Consider the following 21,695-nt stretch of genomic DNA (forward strand, 5'->3'; position numbering starts at 1 on the left):
GGACTGTTTATTAAACTAGTCCCCAAAGTTTTATAATAAGGTTTTCTTATTCGTTGTCTTAACAACTTTGGAAACTTTTAATAAAGTTTAGTTGCTTGGTTTATGAAGTCAAGTGTCCAACCGTTTCAACCACTAATTGTAATCTACAGAAGGGGTAATTTTGTGTATTAAAAATTAACATTGGGTCACTTTTATTAAATCAGGATTGGTTGGTTTAAACTCCTAGTGTTTAAACTTTTCAACCAACAGAATTAATCTACCTACTTATAAGGGTTATTTTGTTTAGCATTATTGGTGATTGGTGATTTGCCTATCCACGATTAAAAGTTAATCCAATGTTTTATATTTAGGCGCAACCCTGCAGTATTGTTTATCAAACAAATTTTGATACAAACTTTGAGGACAGAAATGCTTTTGTTACGGGTGTGGCTAAATATATCGAGGAGGCCACAGTTCATTCCAACCTCAACGAAATGCTCGAGGTTTGAATTTTATCTACTTCAAATGTATGGACGAGAATTGGTGTGTATAATAAACAAAATACTACTACCCAGTAGAGTATTTGCTTCATAAGAAATGAAATAGAACCTAGCATAAAATGTAGTACAACCTTTGCACATATAATGCTTCCCTGAAGAGTAGGGTTGGCAATCCGCCCCCCAAAAATAGTGAATTGCGGATTCTTGTTTTTTTTTGCGGATTGCGGACTTACGGATTTTGGATAGCGGATTCTAGCAATATTTTTAAAGCTTCTAAAGTTCTAACCCATACTTAACCTAACCTAATCTAAAATAATCATGGAAAAAAATACCCATCTCAACCAAATATTTATATTATAGGAGGGTTACACACATGCTGTAATGTTATACACATGGAGATGTTGTAGTAGAGCTATTCCTCAACCAAATATTTGTATTATAGGAGGGTCACACACATGCTGTAATGTTATACACATGGAGATGCTGTAGTAGAGCTATTCCTCAACCAAATATTTATATTATAGGAGGGTCACACACATGCTGTAATGTTATACACATGGAGATGCTGTAGTAGAGCTATTCCTCAACCAAATATTTGTATTATAGGAGGGTCACACACATGCTGTAATGTTATACACATGGAGATGCTGTAGTAGAGCTATTCCTCAACCAAATATTTATATTATAGGAGGGTCACACACATGCTGTAATGTTATACACCTGGAGATGCTGTAGTAGAGCTATTCCTCAACCAAATATTTATATTATAGGAGGGTCACACACATGCTGTTATGTTATACACATGGAGATGCTGTAGTAGAGCTATTCCTCAACCAAAATCAAATGAACAACCAAATAGGTATTAGTTTCATATTTGCCCTGGCCATGTTTTTGTCTATTCTATTTCAATTACCTAATGAAGGGGGGGGGGGGGGAAGTTCTGACACATTTGCGTAAACGGTGATTATTGGCTTTATCTTTGGACTGAGAGGATAGGTTATTAGGGATAAAATCATTCTTATATGATGAATTTCCCCCAGATTTAAGATTTTTTCGATAGGCCTCCAGGTTTCGGAGCTCCAGGCCTCCAGGTGGTCTCTGTACAGGTAAAAATTAAAAATAATTTTTTTTTTTTGAAGAGTTAGAGGCTAACTTATAAAACAAAATATGCTTCTTTTTGATTGTTATTCACATATTTGAAGAAAAAACATACATATTTTGTCTCATAAGCTGACTTCTAACTCTTAAAAAAAAATTTTTTTTTCCATTTTTACCTGTACAGAGACCACCTGGAGGCCTGGAGCTCCGGAACCTGGAGGTCTATCCAAAAAATTTTAAATCTGGGGGAAATTCATCATATAAGAATGATTTTATCCCTAATAACCTATCCTCTCAGTCCAAAGATAAAGCCAATAATCACCGTTTACGCAAATGTGTCAAAACTTCCCCCCCCCCCCCTTATATCAATATATATTCTTTGACAGATTCAGAGTCTAAACATGTTAATACCAACATGAAAATTATACCTTATTAAGTTATTACTAACCCTTTGATTATTACCTACTTAGTACTTACTTTCTTCTTATATTAATCGAAATATTATTACTTGGATGTTGCACCAGATTTTCATGTACTTTAATATAGTAATGCTCGCAGCTGGCTAAAATAACTATACTCCCTATCAACCCCAATTACCCTATCCTTCCTTCTGATCAAACTGACCAATAAATTAGATCCATATTAGCAAGCTAAATTTAATACAAGTTTTCCCATCTCAATATATCCACGTTTTTTCTATATCCAATTTTAAATTATACCAACGTCAGATATACTGAAAATATTACAAGGTTTAGATCAATTGGATGTTAGGTAGGTAGGATATAATCTAAGATTTTATAATTTTACCTATGGCTTTTAATTTAATTTTTACTTCAGATTATTTTATTGCAATCTTGTTTCAGAGTTGAGATATACGAGAAGACGGTGGAAGTTTTGGCTCCGGAAGTTAACAAACTTCTCAACCTCATGTACTTCAGGGTAAGAATTTTTTTTTATTTGTTTAGGTTTCAAAAATTAGGTCATATCCTACAGGGAGGGAGGAGACATTGGTCTGTTAATTACACTAGCCCCCAAAGTTTTATAATAACGCTTTCTTATTAGTTGGCTTAACAACTTTGGGGACTTAATTGAATTGATAGTTTGGTTCATTAAGTTGAGTCTCCAAACGTTCCAACAACTTACAGTAATTTTGTGTGTCATCATTGAGGATGTATTTTAATTTATCTGCCACTGTCCTATCCCTTTAGATCCCTTCATAGTTCATAGGTAATGATTTTAAGAATAAGTTGGAGAATTCCCTTATAATAATATTGTATCTGGACCACAAACGAATATTTTGATTGAGACTTAATTGTGATGCTTATTTTAGTAATGTATGATTAGAAAAGCCTCTCATTATTTGTAGGGATAGGGGCCCAGATCAGGGGTTTCAAAAATATGGTCATGAATTTATTTAAGTGAATGTTTATTGTATTTCATTTTTAGAGGAAGGCTGTTGAAACCTTTTGTAGCGAGGTGAAGCGTCTCTCCCACGAGGAGAAGCGCAAGGACTTTGTCTCTGAGGCGTACCTACTCACCCTCGGCAAGTTTATCAACATGTTTGCTGTCCTGGATGAACTCAAGAACATGAAAAGCTCGGTTAAGAACGATTATGCAACATACAGGTTAGGAATATTTATTCCTTAGGTAGAGAGGGGACTTTGGACTGTAAATTATACTAGTACCCAAAGTTAAATAATAACGTTCTCTCATTCAATGGCGTTTTTAGGGTACATCTATTAAATCCTTATGTTTAAAGAAATAAAAACTTAATATTGTTTGTCATCATTGGGGATTTATATCAATTTATCGTCCATGGTCAATGTCATCCCATAAAATATTCTCATTTCCCAATTTCCACCCATTGTTAAACGCAGAAGAAACTGTCATTCTTATTTCATCAACAAATACAACATGAAAAATACCTAGGTACCTAGAAAATTAAATAAATATATGTTTAACTACTTTTTATTACAGACGTGCTGCCCAATTTCTGAAGGTTATTGCAGATTCTCAGGCCATCACGGAGTCACAGAACTTGTCCATGTTCCTAGCCAAGCAGGGTAGTATCAGGTAATGTTTTTCTTATCTATATAAAAGTAACAGGGTGTCCGTCTGTATGTGTTTAGCTTAGGATCTTGATAAACACTGAATTTATACGGCTCTCCTTTACCTCTTCCACTTAAATTAGATGCTATAACTCTGTTTTGGGTTGTTTCCTTTGTTTCCCTTTTTTTTGTAGGTATGTATTGTCAATATTTTTATAAATATTACTTAAGTATTTGATCAATTTTAAACAAGTTTTGTTGAAAACCTACAGTTAGAAAAAATCTACAATATTTTTTGCAAACATTCTCGATAAACAATGTATTACCTACATAGTTATGGAATAGCTACGCTACTAAAAATGATGTATGTAATTTTTTAGGGAAGAATTGAAAAGTGCTCTGATGAAGATTAAAAATTTTGAGGACCTCCTATGCGATATTATCAATATTTGTTTGTTGATGTATGAACAGAAGACCTACCTAACCCCTGCTGAAAAACATATGTTGGTCAAGGTAATATTTTGTATAATGTATTATGAACAGAGCCTATAATATTTTAATATCAGACAAACAAATCTTCCACCTTAAAAATGTCTTAATATTTGGCTCAAAAACCTTGGATTCATTTATTTAATTTAGATTTTTTTGTTCTAACCAAACTTCCAATTTTTTAACCAAAAAATCTTATTTTACAGAATAGGTAATTTTGTTTATCCTCATTAGTTACATATTTCAATTTATCGTCTATTGTCTTATCTCTTAGGATCCCTAAATTCATTCGATATATTTAAGGTAATGGGATTCGGTCTGTTCTTGCTCGACTGTGAGACGGTGAGCATCAACAAGTTGGACCAGAAGAAAAGATTGAGACTGGATAAACTGGACAAAGTATTCTATGAGCTTCAGGTAAGCAAACTTATATTCAGCGTGGCCATATTCTTCAGTATACTGAAAATCTTCAGTATTCTTCAGTATTTGGAAATTGGGGCTTCAGTATTTTCAGTAAATACTGAATATTCAGTATTTGAAAATTTTATTCAGTATTTTTCAGTTTTTGGAAATTTTCATGATTCAGTATTTTCATTATTTCTTAAATTCCAAAAATTTTTGCATAAATAAGATGTTTTTTCAAGTAGTTGATGTCAGATTTTTTTCGGCGCTTCGCGCCTCACTTTACTTTCCTTTAAATTACCCTATAACTTTGTACATTAGTTTAGGTTTTTTTATGGTAATCATAGACGTCCAAGGGGGGGGAGTAAAGGGGCGTAGGCACCCCCAACCATTAAGGAGGGGGTATTTACCCCCCCCCCCAAAATAAAAATCTCTAACAAAAAAAATTTTGCGCGCTTCGCGCGCATTTTTAATACTAAATATTTAATAAAATTAAATTACCCCCCCCCCCCCCAAAAAAAAAATTTTTACCCCAGGGGGTAAATTTTGGGGGGAGTAAAAAAAATTTACCCCTGCCAACAGATTTCAGTGGGGGTAATTAACCCTCCCCCCAAGCAAATTTTACCCCCAGGGTAAAAATTTTGGGTGGGGTAAAAAAAATTGCGACGCGCGAATTTTACCCCCCCCAAAAGCGAATTACCCCCCCCCCCCTAAAAAAAATTTAACCCCCCCCCCAAAAAAAAATATAAAGCTTGGACATCTATGATGGTAATATACATTTTTTTTCAATTTCATCTCAAATATAAATTTTTTAGATATTTGAGATGCTTTTATACAGTATTTTTGTCAGATATTTTTTTTGTCTATTAATAGAATGAATAATCTAAGGTGAGTACTTTGCATGATTATTAAAGGTAAAGTTTTATAGCATGCTCTTAAATTAACTAAAAAGTATTTAAGTTTTGTAATCATTTAAAATATTTATCAGTCATTTTCTGCTTAATTGGTGCAAGAAAATCTAAGAGGCAAATTAAAAGGTCTTTAAAATATCCCCCAAATTATAAAGGTATGATATATGAAATTTTGAAATGAGGAATCATATAAAAAAAATACTTATTCAGTATTTGTATTTTTTTGTTCAGTATTTCAGTATTTTTTCTTATTTTAGGATTCAGTATTTTCAGTATTTCCTTTTTTTTCTAAAGTATTTTCAGTATTTTTTCTTATTTTAGGATTCAGTATTTTCAGTATTTCCTTTTTTTTCTTCAGTATCAGTATTTTTTTGGTTGTGGCCACACTGTATATTTTAGTGTTGACAATTAAAGTAAAAGAATAGAGGGGTGCATGAGCAGAGCAATATGTAACTAGCACCACAGGGCGGTTCTCTGTGCCAATTTTGTATTGGGTTTTTTAAATCAGATAATAGCGTCGGAAATATAAACACAGCCGAGTCTCTACAAAAGAACAGAAAGTAATTTGCTAGCAGACGAAAAGGGTCTCTATCACATGGCTCAAGTTGTCTGGATTATATGTACATCTACACTTATGCATTTATTTGTTGACTTAAGTGTTCTGATGAAGATGGATAAAATATAAATATAGGATGGGGAGGAATGTTTCTAATATGAACTCCACTCTGATTAAAGTAACAGTTAGAAGTAGGCATGGTTAGCATATCGGGCGGGCGGTTTTGGGCCGCCCTTTATAGGTCCTTTTGGGCAGATTTGGACAAAAAAGTGGAGAGGATGAAAAAAAGGGGGGGCGGGCCTATTTTTTGGGTGATATTAACTATTGAATAAATTAGTAAGCTTTTTTGTATCTAGAGAAGGATTTCGCTAACCGCTGAACCGATATGGTTCTCCTTTCCAGTGGAGCTTTTATAGGTCCTGAGATGGTTTTAGGCTAATTTATTTCTAATAGTAAGTCTCGGTATGGTTTTAGGCTATTTTATATTCTTTTTACGACATTTGCCCAAAAGGGTGCCCAAAACCCCTTTTGGGCAATCGGGCGGCCTGTTATCGAAAAAAGTGCCCGATATACCAACCCTGGAAGTAGGGGTATTCTAATTTATCATATTTTTGTAATGCTATAAGTAAACTCAAACCATCTACCCCAGAACCGGATGCCAACGCTTAAACCTCTCTTAACCAATGAAATTCAATGTTACAAATCTACACAAACATGTCCACTAATAGCGCAGCAACAACAAGCAAACAACAAAGGGAATGGAAGGTTGCGGGTAAAATCAGTAAAGGTTGTGTGTTTCAAGTTTTAAACAGTACCTATTAGAACGATAAAAATTTATGTTAACTTTTAAAAAAAATTTTGTCTATAGTTCTTTTCAATAAGAAATACACATGTTTAGTGAATATTATCTTTCTACTACTATTTTTAAGCCTTAAAACACACACTTTTACGGATTTTACCCGCAACCTTCCTTTCCCTTTTATGTAAAAAATAAAACATTTCTAATAAGATTTGGTCATAAGCATGATTTTCTTCAATCCATCCATGAATAAACAAGGAATTTACATCAATTTTATACTAACGGAATTGAAGTTTTATGTCCTATGTATAGGTGGTGCCCTTGTTTGGTGACATGCAGATTGCCCCCTTCAACTATATTATATGTCCTATGTATAGGTGGTGCCCTTGTTTGGTGACATGCAGATAGCCCCCTTCAACTATATCAAAGCCAGCAAAGCCTTTGATCCATCCAAGTGGCCTCTTAGCAGTTCTACTCAGGTATAAAGTTTTAATATATACCTACTTATTTTATTCTGTTAAAAAAAAAATTTAAAAATGTTTTAAGATACCTAGTCGTTTATTTTTTATTTCTTACTTTTATATTGTCTCCTTCAAAGTTATAAAAAAAACATTTGAGTTTCTTGAGTTTTCTACAAAATACTGATTAAATTTTAATTAGTTTATTAGGTCCTCCTACCCTACTTACTATAATACTAGATTTTGATGTTGTTTTTAGATCTCACCACAAGCAAATCTGATGATTCATTTGAGTAAAATGAGGGAGGATCATATCAAGTATACATCAGAGCTTGCTAGGTATCCTCTTATTTAGTTACAACATTATCTACATAATAAGTCAGGAATCTAAAGGGATAAGCCAATGGCCGATAGATTGATATATATCCAAAATGATGATACACAAAATTACCCCTTCTGTAGATATCAATTAGTGGTTTCACACTCAACATTTTGAACCAGCCAAATAAAATTCAATAAAGTTCCCAAAGTTGTTAGGACAACGAATAAGAAAACATAATGATGAAACTTTGGGGACTAGTTAAATAAAAGCCCAATGTCTTCTCCTTCCCAGTACAAATACATAAATCCAGCATGACCGTAATAAGACTGTCTCTCATATAAATTGTTTAGAATAGCTATGTAGAAATTATGATATTATTTTCTTCAGATACTCCAATGAAGTGACAACAACGTACAAAGAAGCCCCACGAACAGACGCCGAGAACAAAGCCCTGTTGAAGCTAGCCCTGCGGGGCCTACAGCTCCTCTCTGAGTGGACCTGTATTGTGACAGAATTATACAGCTGGAAACTGCTACATCCAACTGACCATCACCAAAATAAGGTTTGTTAAGTAAAGCTAATATTTGTACTAAATTTGTTGAATGTAATTTGAAGAAAAAATACCTACCTTTTTTAAAAATTGCTTTGCTAACGTTATCATAAAAATTATAACATAAAATGTGCAAAACACCATTATTCCTTAAAAGTTTTGAAAATACAGTAAAGTGCTGATGTGATGTTCATTTTACCAGTCTACCATCATCCCCTCAAAATTCTATAGGTTTTGGTTTTGTATTGTGTGGTATAAATTTTCAAGTTAGGAGCAAAGCTTCATGAAGAATCAAAAAGTCCTAGGGTAAGGGGGGGGAAGTTTCGGTAAGGGGCTATTCTCGGTAATTTCGACCTACCTTCATTAAATAACCTTTTTCTCCATGTTCCTTTCAAATGACAGAAAAAAACATAAAAGCAAATTTGTTCCTTATTAAATTGCCTACAAAAAAGTATAAAATGAATTTTTTGTGAGATGAATATTAAGGGTACTTATTGGGTCTCAAAGTCGGACGAAAAATTTTTTTTTTCCAAAAATTTTTTAGTAGGTGTGTAAAGATCGACCTACACAAAAATTGGTAAGACCTAGAGCTGATCTGAAAAACTTTTTGAACTAGAAATTGCCCGCTTTTTCCAAATCCGTTGAGAGCTTTAAAATCGGGTTAATATTTTTTTCAAAAATGACCAAAGTTGGCGCCGGGGGAAAAATCGGTAATTTCAAAAGAAATTAAAATTCAACTTTTAAGGTCATGTTTTCATGTTTTCTTTTGTCAAATCTATTATTCCATATGGACTTTTTAAGAATTAGGCCTAAAAATGAATAGAACAGATAAAAAACAAAAAAAAATTAATTTTATTTTTTGAATCAAAATTTTGCGAGGAAAAAATCAAAATTTCTGGTCCTTTGAAAAAAAAATATTTTTGACATAGGAGGAATAGTCCGATCTTTATGAATTTTTTGTGGTTAATCCCAATCACCTATACTAATTATGATTTATTACGCTTGTTTGGTCGTTTGGCCTTTTTTCATCGATTTTTTTAAGGTTAAAATGTAGTCAAGATTTTTTGCAAAGATGACACTTTTGCTTCAAACTCAATTTTTGAGGTTAATTTTTAATCAATTTTCATGTTTTTTGGGCTAAATCTATAGTTCAATGTGAGCTTTTTTAGGATCAGGCCTAAAAAGTAATAAAATACGTTTTTTTCTTATATTAATTTTAAGTTTTTAAAAAAAAAAATTTCGAAAAAAAAAATCGAAAATTCGCGTCTTTCAAAAAAATTCATTTTTAACATAGAAGGAATAGTCCGATCATTATGAAACTTTTTGTGGATAATCCCTATAACCTATACTAATTATGATTATTTATGTTCGACTGGCCGTTTGGCCGTTTTTCATCGATTTTTTTTAGGTTGAAAAAAATTACCGATATTTCCCCCGGTGGTGGGGAAATATCGGTAACTTTTTTGCGGTCAATTTCGGCCAACTTCTAAAAGTCCTAGGATAATGTCCTTTTAGGACCTGATAGTCCTTTCCATAAGCTTTCTACAGGTCTTGGTTTCATTTGAAAATATTAATATTTACCCCATTTTTTTCCAAAAAAACCGAAAAAAAACCGAAATTTCCCCCCCCTTACCCTAAACAAAAATTTTAATTAGGACTGTCCACAAGACGCAGAAGAGTATGAACGAGCTACACGTTACAATTATTCCAGTGATGAGAAGTTTGCTCTCATTGAAATTATTGCTATGGTCAAAGGAATGGTTAACCTTGCTATAAGAATTATGACTGGGGCATTTATAGCTCATAATTTAGTACAAATAATACTAAGAAAATTTGATCTGACAATAATATAAAATAGATTATTGGGACCTCTAACAACAAAAATTGTACTTTCAATCAAATATATTTCTTGACCAGCAAACCCCTTCCCTCTCATTTTCTTATTCAAAAAATCTTAGGTATTTACCCTACGGTGTAGGTACTATCCCTTGCGGAGAAAGCAACAAAATACGTTTTATCCCTAAAAGTTTAAATGTGGTCCATGATATGCAAAATTTGGGACCGCCAAAATAATTGCCATAAAGGTTACCAACTTGCAAATATGAAGGTCTACAAGTATTAATGTCCCGCATGGAGTCTGTGTTTACAGATTCCATCAGGCGCAGCATCTATGCCCAGCTGCAAGAGTTTGTACAACGGGAGCTCAGAGATCCGCTCAGAAAAGCCATCAGGAATGTTGTGTGTGTTGTGCATTACTGACAACGAACAAATCATACCTAATAATTTAGACAAGTTTAATAAGTAGAATAATCTGATTTAAATGTACGTAAATATTTTGGCTTTGAAATAAATTAATGTCCGCGGGATTAGAACCGGTATTCAGACAATTCTCCACGAATACTAATATAAAATTATAGAATTTATACCAGTTTTGTAAGCCCGGGCTTTCAGTCCCTCGGGGCTAACATAATTGGCTCCAATCTTATATTTTTTATCATATCTGTGGAAAGCTGCCTACGATGCGATAAATAACTATTCTTCTTTACCTCCATAGTACAACACTATTGAATCAATTCATAGCTCTATTATTTCTTAAGTTATATAAAAAAAAGTTAGATTCAATCATTGATTTATAGAAATCTGTGCGTAAAATAGTATCAGTCTATTAACTTCATTTGGTGGGGTGTCAGAAAGATTCTACCAAAAGTAAAACTTTATTGTCTTAAATTTTTCCACCAATAACAATATTATTTATCCTAATGTAGAAATATATGCTCTAAAAGTTATTATAAAATTAACCTTTAGTAGAAGGAACAGTTAGTTTTGCTTATCAAATATCTATTTTTTCTTCTAATGAAATATTCCATTAAAGTTGATCTGTAAAATTTCATAACACAAAACAACAACAACATCATTGGTTGAATAGGAATAAGAAAGATTTGATCCGAAGCATAATAATGTCAGTGAGAGAGACGTGCGCAGAATGGCAGCGCGGCATTGAGCCACACGATGATCCCGCACTCAAGGGAAAGAAGGATCCGGATCAGGGCTATGATATCAAGGTAATCTAAACAGGCTTGACAACATCCATAAGTAGCGAAGCACAAAAAAGCATGGATTCAAATAAAGGTTATTTAGAAAACAAATATTCAGTTGTCATAAATCAAGAATAAAAATGGAAAAAAAACTTTCACATATATTTTATATGTTTAATACTTTTTTTGTTTGACTTACAAACCAACGGACCATTAGTAAATTATGTACTGTATGCTAATTGGTAGGTATTGAGAATCTTTAACTGTCTTAACCCTTACAGCTCGGGCCCCAATTCCCACCTTAATAGATCGGGGGGGGCTCCAAGAGCCCCCCCCTCTATCTCGGCTCCTGTTACAGATAGAAACGTAAAATTTTTTTCTGGCGGTTCATGTGTATTTTTAGAGAAAATTACTTTTTCTAGTCATAGCGGCCAGGCCGCTCCTTAGCCGCTTTTTAGCGGCCAGCCGCTAAATTTTAAAACAGTTGTAGAGCGGCCAATTTTGCAGCTAGGATGACCAAATTTTAGGACGAACTTTTATTTTTCATAACAAAAAAATTACTTTTTCTGATCATCGCCGAAAAACGGCAAATAACGGAAACCGCCATTTTCGGCGGTTACGGCGGTAAAACGGCGGTTGACGGCGCCAATTCATATTTTTATCTGTTTGTTGTTGCTCAAGGATTTACCAAAAAAAATTATAGGTCTCTAGCTGAAAGAGAAGCCACTATATTTATGATATATGTCTGTAGTAAAAGCCGGACAAAAATCGGTCACAAAGTCGGTCAGGGAGCGGTCAAACGGTCATAACACCACTTTTCTCAGAAGGTCATTGATATCTAAGTATTCACCAAAAAAAATTTAGGTTTCTACCTTATACACAAAAGTCATAATGTAGAAATTAAGATTTACTTAGAATTTTTTTCTAAATTTGGTGCTACCCAACCGACTTTGACCGGACACCACGACCGACACAGACCAGATATCCTAATAAAATCAACTCTTGCCGACGTATAATTACTAAACTTAAAAAGTCATGAAGTCACAGCACTCCATCTTACCTACAAAAAAATGAGATTGAAAAAACTAGAGGGGGGGGGCTCTTGGTGCGGTACCGGCTGCGCGTAGCCGTCTGTAAACATAGCGGCTTCGGCTCCACCTCCGGCTCCGACCTAAAATCAAGAAAAACTTATCATATTTTTTTTGTCAAGTCTATTTTTGACTTTTGAAGGTTTTAAAAGTTCAATAATTGATCAAAATGAACTTGAAAAACTTAAAAGGGGCATTTGCACACGACACAACAGTAACCAAATTATAATTAATAAAAAATTTCTTATTTTAGCTAACCCGGAGCCGGAGCCGTTTTTAACGAAAATAACGGCTCTAGTTCCGGCTCCAGCAAAATATGGCGGCTCCCAGCACCGGCTACACAACGCTGACTCCAAATATATTAAAATGTAGAGAAAATTTTATATTTCAGGTACCGCGCAGGAACGTAGGCCCCTCGAGCACCCAGCTGTACATGGTCAGAACTATGCTGGAGTCACTTATTGCGGACAAATCAAGCGCAAAGAGGACACTTCGCAAGGAACATATTTATTTTTGGTTTATACAATGTTAACTTCTTTTAGAAACTTTACTATAATGAATCATATAAATTTATATAGACTATTTTTTTGATCATATTAAAACACATGTATACCTACTTAAATATTATTGTTTTATATAATTTATCCAAACGTTGGTTTTTATCCGCGGATAACTGTTTAATATAAAAATAAAAGATAAACATATGCTTCCCTGTTTCCCCACGCAAGAACTAAACAAGTTTTCTTTACAAATATTCAAGGAACTTAAGGGATAAGACAATGGATGATAGTTTGATTTATATCCGCAATTATGAGCGGTCCCCGACTTGCTTGATCATCTTAAATAATGATCTCATGAATAGACACAGTTTATTCAAGAAAAAAAATTTTAAAAGTAGTTAAGATTCTAGGTTAGGTTAGGTAAAATGCATTTAAGCCTTGCAGGCAACCCACCTAGCCCGCTGGGGCTAACTTCAGATTAGTCTAATGCTTATTTTAGCTCTGAATTTGAGTTCCTTCACCTAAAAAACCTATAATATGATGTATCATAACATATACAGCATGACCCTCGAAAAAGTATTTTTAAGCATCTGCAGCCCTTATTTCTCAATGAATTATTAAAAAATGCATATGTCCTTGTTCTCCATAGTATTCCACGTAAGTAGATATAAAAATAATTTTTTTACCTCCATTAACACCGGAGATTTTTAGAGCTAAAGTTTTGAAAAAGTGACTGAGAAAAAGAATTTTTTTTGTTTCTCTTATTTTTTGAATGGTTATATTATGTTTTTCTGGCAACTGAATAATGAGACACAAAGAAAAATATTTCTTTTTTATTCCACCAAAAAATAAAAATTTTTAATGGCAAGAAATACTACTGAATGAATTGATTATTTGCAAATTTTAGGTTATTTATTAACCCTTATTTATAGAAAAGGATTAATTATGACAGTTGCTCCGCCTACTTTTCTGACATCTCAATTATTTAACAGGGGGTAAATTAAGCTTTTTAGACTAAAAAATCATTATGTTTATTTTTATTTTCTTTATAACTTTTTTGTTATTAAAGTTAGGATTGTGAAACAAAAACAATTTTCCCGCTATATTCATAGAGATTTATTTGGTTTTTTAATCTTAAACAATTTTGCCTAATAAGTAAGTTTTTCAAAATATCATTAAACTAAAAAGACTCAAAAAATATGTGTAAAAAAATGCTTTTTACTCAAAAACTAAATTTTTTATTTCATTTTTGTATAAAGTTTCTGCTAGTAACAAAAATAAAAGGATTTCTAGCTTAAATTTGCTAAAAAAGTCGTTTCATGTTAAAAGTTACTTTTTCCTCAGTCACTTTTTCAAAACTTTAGCACTAAAAATCTCCGGTGTTAATGGAGGTAAAAAAAATATTTTTATTTCTACTTACGTGGAATACTATAGAGAACAAGGACATATGCATTTTTTAATAATTCATTGAGAAATAAGGGCTCCAAATGCTTAAAAATACTTTTTCGAGGGTCATGCTGTATATTGGGGAAAATGCACTTAACCCCTGCGGGCCACGCACCTAGCCCCCTGTGGGGTCGGTTCCCGACTTGCTAAATCATCTTAAATAATGTCCTTTATTTATAAAACTACGAACCAGTATAATTTACAGTCCAATGTCCCCTTCCTCCTTGCAATTACTAAACCAAAACAAAATATAATCTATGAAGGATATTGACGGAGCTGTTCTGATGAAGATTGACGAGTTCCACAAGAATTCTTTCTTCTGGAACTATTTGATGAACTTCAGCAAGACTCTTCAGGTATTGTAGCCTGTTTTTTTTTTTTTTTTTCATTGTTTTATTATGAAAACGGCTTAAAACCTGCTTTGGACCACTCCCAATAATAGACAGACAGCCATCTACTAATTAAAATATTTCATTGGGATTTTTTGAAATATAACTAGAGTAGTGTATAGGATACTTCTAAAATATTTTCTGACTAAAAAGTCAGTTCCACGAAGAGCATTTGACGAGTAAAGGTACTTAGAGTTGTAATCATCCTTTATCCTTATAATAAAGAAACAGGATGTGTGTATGTCTGTCTGTCTGTCTGTAAGGATCTCGCTAACCGCTGAACCGATCGGGTTCTCCTTAACAGGGTATCTTCTCACAGGTCCCGGGAAAAAATCGAAAAAAAATTAAATATATGAGAGACTTGAACGAAACATGATGAGATATCGTAGAATTTGAAAGCAATAAAGAGGTATCGTAGAGACTTGAACAAAAAACATTTGAAGTGCCGCTAGAGGCCTCTGGGGGCGTATCCGCTAGTTTTATATGTTCTATAGAATATTACAACTTTTTATAGCAAGTTAAAAAATAACAATTTATGTAGGTATCTTTAGCATGGTTAAATTCTTATAAAAATTACAATTGTTAATTGTTAATTGTTAAATTGTTAACGCAAATGTGAATTCTCTTTATTGTTTGATCAAGTGTAAAATCCGGGATGAAAAAGATTGCATGTTTATAATGTCGTCTTTATTTCAGGACTGCTGTGACCTGTCCCAGCTGTGGTACAGAGAATTTTATCTTGAAATGACCATGGGCAAAAGAATCCAGGAAAATGATTTATTGATATTGATTTTATGAAAAAACCGACGGACCAAGTAGATTATTTTGTGAATGCTAATCGGTATAAGGAATATTCACAAAAAAAATTCAGCTGTCCATCTTGAATAGCAGCTGAAGAATTCACGTTTTCCCCTAACATTTTGTAACAGACAGGCGGACGGACATTTCGAATTATAGAGTAGCTTAGGTGATTTTATCTAAAAGTACACCTTACTTTTAAATAAATTGAAATTAAGGGGGGATAGTTTTTTGTATGTTATTGTTTTACTTTAGGTTATTTTATATTGATTACAGGGTAGCCCTGCATGCATGGGTTAAAATTAAAGAAACAACCTTCCCTCCCTATATTCTTTTTTATTTAAGGAGGGGGGGGGGGGGGTTAGTTCTGAGTTTTCGTAATTTTTGTAATGAATTATTTTTTTCAACAGTTTCCAATTGAAATGTCAATGCCTTGGATTTTGACTGATCATATTTTGAAGTAAGTTTTTAATTTCTGTTGTATTATTAGATGAGAGGGACATTTTTTCTCGTAATTCCATGAAGTTAGGTGTTGGGTTGTAGTCAAATGCTCTTGTTAGGTCAAATTGTTCTTAATTATGGACCATTTCATATATTTTGGGCATAATTAAGAACACTTTGACTTAATAAGAACGTTTGACTAAAACCTAACACCCAACTTTACGGAATGACGCAAAAAATTACCTCTATTATATAATATGTAATGAAACAAGGTCAATTATGTCTAACGTCGCGCACAATATAATATTACAGAGAAATGTAATTTACGTTATGGCAGCTTTTTTAAGCATATATGAATTATGCCTTTTTAGTTTTAAGCACTTTATGTTTTTGAAATTTATAAAACCGTCAATAATCAAGGAAGATACAATCATAACATTAAGTAATTCTAACTTAGAGGTTTGTGAAAGACACAACCTAAGATTGAGTAGTTGCGCTAGTAATTAAACTTGCATAACACAGATACACATTCTTTTTTTAATTTGGGTACTCGGACCCAAACATTAACGATTTATAATTTTCCATGTATCATCAACAATTAGAGAAAACATGCTATCTAATTTTTAACCCTTTCAGTACGAAAGACAGTTCGTACATGGAATCAGTATTGTATCCCCTGGACTTGTACAACGACTCTGCCTTCTACGCCCTCACTGTCTTCAAGAAACAGTTTCTCTATGATGAGGTGAGATTTTAATATACATTATCTTATTATTAAATGGTGTGTTTTTGTTGTCTATAGTATAAGATTTATATTACTTAGAAACCGATTTAGTACTTTTTATTGAAGCTCTACAATTAAATTGGTCCTGGGATATATTGGGGCTATTAAGATTTTAGTTTGAAAACTCTGGATAGTTAGGGTAAAGCGGGGCGATCTCGGTTTTGAGGTGAAGTCGGTATTTTTTTTGACCACCTTCATTAAATGACATTTTTCTCCATGTTCTAATCGACTGACAGAAAAAAACATAAAATCAAATTTGTTCCTTATTAAATTGCCTACAAAAAAGTATAAAATGTATAAAAGTATAAAATTTTTGTGAGATGAATTTTTAGGGTACTTATTGGGTCTTAAAGTCGGACGACAAAAAATTTTTTTTTCGATTTTTTTGCTTCGGTCGGAAAAACAGTAAGTTGGACAAAAACTGGTAAGAGCTAGAGCTTAGACGTCTTCAGGGGACTTATTAAGAATCTAATAGGCTATCCATTTCCGTTTAAAACTTTAAAAAAGCTTGTATAGTTTTTTCTTAAATCGACTAAAAGTGAAGCGGGGCGAATTCGGTTTTTTCACTTTTTATACTAACTTTTTCAATTTTATATAAAAAAGTGAAATTTTCGAGAAAAAAAGTCAAATTTCTCGTACTTAGAAAAAAAAAAAAATTTTGTAGAAAAAATTGTCCGATCTTCATAATTTTTTTTGTGAATGCTCTTTATTACATTTAGCAACTTTAACCTTTAGGGCATGCTGTAATTAAATCAATATGTCATAGGTTTTTTGAAGCTGGAAAATCGACCACAGATTTTGCCAAACTTTTCTCTTTTTTTCAACTTGATTTTTTTAGGAAATTTTGCTAATAGAACTAATTTTTTTTGGCCAAATCTATTCAAAATTGCCTGAATTTTAAGGATCAGGCCTTTAAAGTCATAAAAAGTTATTTTTTCTAGTAGTATTTTTATGTTTTTTATCAAAAAAAATTTCGAAAAAAAAGTCAAATTTCGCGTACTTCAGAAAAATTATTTTTTTTGGTAGAAAAAATTGACCTATCTTAATAAAATTTTTTGTGCATACTCTTTATTACATTTAGCAACTTTTACCTTTTGGGCATGCTGTAATAAAATCAATACGTCATCGATTTTTCGAAGCTTGAAAATGCCCTACCGACTTCGCCTCAAGGCGGGGCGAAGTCGGTGCCGTTTTAGAGATCAATTTTGACAAACTTCCCAAAGTCCTAGGTTTACGTCCTTTTAGGACCTGATCGATTTTTCCGAGATCTTTCTACTGGTCTTGGTCCCATTTAAAAAAAATAATTTTTACGATTTGCAGGTTCAAAAAACCGAAAAAAAGACCGAGTTCGCCCCGCTTTACCCTAGGCTATTTTATGCTTTCCCTACCCTTCGAATACAAAGTCTCTACTAGATGCTAGGGACGCAGCCGCTACTTGGTTAATATTGCATCAGGACAATGACGATAAATAAATCTTCTCTCTAATTCTTATGTCTGAAAAAAACTTCTAATTTGGTAGCTCGTAAAAATAGTATGATTTATTTTTCTGGTACTCTCCATTCCATTCTTGAAAAAAACTATTTACACTTCCAGCAAAAGTAGGTCCAGTAAATGTATTTTCAAGTGCAATTCAAAAAGTATTATTGTATCTATAAAGCAATTGGCAACCATCTTTATTTTATGACAGAAGTAACTTATTTTGGTAATTTCTAACTTAAATAAAAATATTGTGCTCCATTATCTTTAAAAAGATAACACTAAAACATAGCACAAAAACTTAAAATTGTCCCTAATTGATGAAACATTTTCGATTTTGAATAGTGAATTATTAGATGCTATAGCAAAATATTTTTACCTGAGTCATAAATTACCTAAATAAGCAGGGAGTTAATTCAATTTAAGAGTATTTGCTGAAAGACCTTGAAATCCAGATCAATCCAGAAAATATGGAGGAAGTTGTAAAGGGAGAATTAATACAATACAGAAAACTATAAAATAAGAAGAAAGTTCCAAGAAAAAAGCATTTATTTGAAAATTATATTACCAGCACATCAGACTGACGTAACCATTCTGTAATTAATAACAAAAAAATCTCCCTGGAACCCATTCAACCCATAGCCCCATAACCCAAAATTTAATTGGATTCTTAGATTGTTTATTAAACAAATATCACAATAAAGTTTTTATCTATGAAATGATATTTTCTGGAAAGAAAAAAAAATTGTTAAAACCAGTCACATCATAACAAATTAAGTTTATTGATACTTGTCTGCAATATTCAAAACTAACAAACGAGTTAGCGGCATTTTATAAAGTGTATTATTTAGGTTGAGGCCGAGGTGAATTTATGCTTTGATCAGTTTGTGTACAAGCTAAGTGATCAAGTGTACAGCTACTACAAACATCTGGCTGGTATCATACTCCTGGATAAGCGGTTTAAACAGGTCAGAAAATTATTCCATGTTTATTTCATTAGTAGTTACAGGGTGCGGCACATAAATCCGGACATTTTTTAAACGGCCATAGCGTCAAAACTACATGACCAATCAGGACGTTTGACCCCACTATAGAAAGCTTAGGTAATGACCTTTTAGCACAAAAAAATCTTTGGACGAAGATGGACGTGTACACCGAGCTGGCGGCGCATATGTTCAACAAGGCAGATTCCAAATGCGCCGGGGTTTAATGCGCAAAATCACAAAACGTAGGGTCCAACAGGGAAGGAGTTGGAATCTTGACCCCAAATTTTGTGAGTGTCTTAGGCTCATTGAGACACACATTTTGCCGTGTTTAAATCCATTTTAGCTCAATACTAGCCGAAATGAGGTCGATTTTTCAAGATTTTGATCCTTAAGAAATCACAAACAGTAGGGCCCAACAGGGAAGGAGTTGGAAATTTGACCCAAATTTTTTTGTGTGTTTTAAGCTCATTGAGACACGCATTTTGAGTACTTAAAGTCCACTGTAGCTAAATCCTAGCCCAAATAAGAGCAAAAATATGGATTTTGTCAATTTGGCGGTTACTCATGTTCCTAAGGAAATGTGGCCTCCCAGCAGCCCGATCTTAATTCAATGGACTTTTGGGCCTAGGGCTACTTTGAAGCATGCACCAATAGACGTGCCCATACCACAAAGACCTCTCTCATTGCCACTATCAATGAGAACTACGCCAGCTTGGACAGGTACATTTTGACCTGGACCTGCCGGCGGTTGAGGAGGCCGGTAGAGGCGGTGATTGAGGCTGGCGGTGATTTTTTTTGAATAATCTACTAGTCATATACCTATTTTGCTTCCCAGTTTTTAAAATTCAATAAAATCTTTAAAATTTACGATTTTATGTTCATTTGTTTAAAAATTAGAATTTGTCCGGATTTATGTGCCGCACCCTGTATATAGTAGACTAGTAAATATAGATATTATTAGTAGCGAAGCTAATATATAATTAACTTTGTCTGTCCGTCCGTCTATGGTTTTGTTGGCCCAAAAGTATTATTTACCTACTCCTTTTTTTTTTCTCCGACCCCTCCTTCCATCACCTTTTTAAAGTTTGGTAATCAATTACTTTTTTCTTTGCGACTCGTGGATGTTGTTTTACTTGTTTATTTTTGTTCCATGTTTCTCTAATATATAGGAAAGTAAAAAGTAGCAAAAAAAATTAGTCAGCTGTCAAATACTTTACTTAAGTCAACGTGCATCATTAATTTATGGTTTTGAGTAATTTAGACTTCAATGGCGCATTTGATGATCGTCGTTCCTTAAGATCTTGTTAAACAATAAACAAATTAGGCTTTGCTTTTCAGGGGATATGTCTACTAACTAGTCCTGTGATAATTTTATTTATTCATTTAAAATAATGCTAAAGGAGGATGGGGGAGATGCCCCTCTACACCTATAGTCGCGAAGGTTGTATTGTATATGAAATTTGTTTTATATACCAAGAGCGTAAGTTTGTTTCACTAAAAATATTCTTTTTTAGGAGTGTCAGAACCTTGGAACAATAATATCATCTCCTCCGCCAAACAGATATGAAACACTCCTCATGCAGAGACATGTTCAACTTTTAGGTAAAAATCCGCCAATAAGTAAAAGTTATATCATAGATATGAAACACTCCTAATGTAGAGACATGTTCAACTTTTAGGTAACAAATGCGCTGATCAATAAATATAGTATAATATTTTTGACATAATGCTTATTAGTTTAGTTCCCTCACTGCACTGGCTTAAATAGTTTTTATTTAATTATCCTTTTCCAAAAATACATAACGGTCATAGAAAATATAGTAATCTTGGAAAAATTACTAGCTAAACCTTCTTCCTTATTTAGGTCGTTCAGTTGACTTGAACCGCTTGATTTGCCAAAGAATAAACAACAGCTTACAAAAGTCACTTGATCATGCTATATCAAGGTAATATTTTTTATATTTTTAATAGCCAATGTTCTCTATTATTAGGCTCTGTACGTCCGTCCATACATAATTTCAAGTTTATAATATAAGGTTAATTGAAATTAAACCTTTACAGTCGGGCTCCTTGCCGCACCTTAATCGGTCTGGTGGGGGGGGGGGGGGGGGGGGGCGATCCTATTAGAGCTATAGGGCTATTTTTTTTTTGTGCAAGTCCCCTGTTTGATAATGAATTTCCGATCTTTTATAAGTCTAAGTCAATTTTCGCTTCCTTCACCCTTTTATTTAACAACCTTTGTTTTTAGGTTTTTTAAAAATTTTAAACGGCTGTAATTTTCTTATTTTTGAAGCTAGAAGAACAATTTTTTTACAGAAAATGTTTATCTTTATGTAAATTATACATTAGAAATATCAAAATATAAATTTCAGCGGCCGCAGCTGTACTTGGCAAATGCCAGCCGCCGCAGTCGGCGGGAAAACGGCGGCGGATCTTTATGAAATTTTATTACGTTATGTAGACATGTAAGAAATGCCTAAGTTTAAAATTTGAAGTCTCTAAGTCAAAAAATGCGGCCACAGGAGCCTTTTAAAGATTTCTGGAGACCTGGAGGATCAGGACCTGCAGGATCATACCTGGAACCTGAAAGTGACTTGAACACCTGTATTTCATATAAAGATGTACTACTAGAGGATATTT

At 33.3% G+C, this 21,695-nt stretch overlaps 1 protein-coding gene across 1 annotated transcript in view; it reads left to right on the plus strand.

Annotated features, from left to right (window-relative positions):
* Cyfip (Cytoplasmic FMR1-interacting protein Sra-1) overlaps positions 1 to 21,695 on the plus strand; it is a 40,761-nt gene that overhangs the window by 223 nt on the left and 18,843 nt on the right. The window contains exons 2-22 of the mRNA XM_080179275.1: positions 351 to 482; positions 1,250 to 1,338; positions 2,441 to 2,516; positions 3,024 to 3,202; positions 3,555 to 3,650; positions 4,006 to 4,138; positions 4,418 to 4,531; positions 7,160 to 7,261; positions 7,500 to 7,579; positions 7,950 to 8,124; positions 9,768 to 9,864; positions 10,217 to 10,350; positions 11,046 to 11,174; positions 12,627 to 12,731; positions 14,442 to 14,537; positions 15,267 to 15,335; positions 15,776 to 15,828; positions 16,446 to 16,554; positions 18,921 to 19,037; positions 20,570 to 20,657; positions 20,920 to 21,001. Of these exons, the coding sequence (XP_080035401.1) occupies positions 351 to 482; positions 1,250 to 1,338; positions 2,441 to 2,516; positions 3,024 to 3,202; positions 3,555 to 3,650; positions 4,006 to 4,138; positions 4,418 to 4,531; positions 7,160 to 7,261; positions 7,500 to 7,579; positions 7,950 to 8,124; positions 9,768 to 9,864; positions 10,217 to 10,350; positions 11,046 to 11,174; positions 12,627 to 12,731; positions 14,442 to 14,537; positions 15,267 to 15,335; positions 15,776 to 15,828; positions 16,446 to 16,554; positions 18,921 to 19,037; positions 20,570 to 20,657; positions 20,920 to 21,001 (2,255 nt within the window). The remainder of the gene's footprint in view (positions 1 to 350; positions 483 to 1,249; positions 1,339 to 2,440; positions 2,517 to 3,023; positions 3,203 to 3,554; positions 3,651 to 4,005; positions 4,139 to 4,417; positions 4,532 to 7,159; positions 7,262 to 7,499; positions 7,580 to 7,949; positions 8,125 to 9,767; positions 9,865 to 10,216; positions 10,351 to 11,045; positions 11,175 to 12,626; positions 12,732 to 14,441; positions 14,538 to 15,266; positions 15,336 to 15,775; positions 15,829 to 16,445; positions 16,555 to 18,920; positions 19,038 to 20,569; positions 20,658 to 20,919; positions 21,002 to 21,695) is intronic.

Source organism: Acartia tonsa, chromosome 12 (assembly GCF_053477335.1).
Source record: "Acartia tonsa isolate MP-2025a chromosome 12, ASM5347733v1, whole genome shotgun sequence".
Taxonomy (NCBI): domain Eukaryota; kingdom Metazoa; phylum Arthropoda; class Copepoda; order Calanoida; family Acartiidae; genus Acartia; species Acartia tonsa.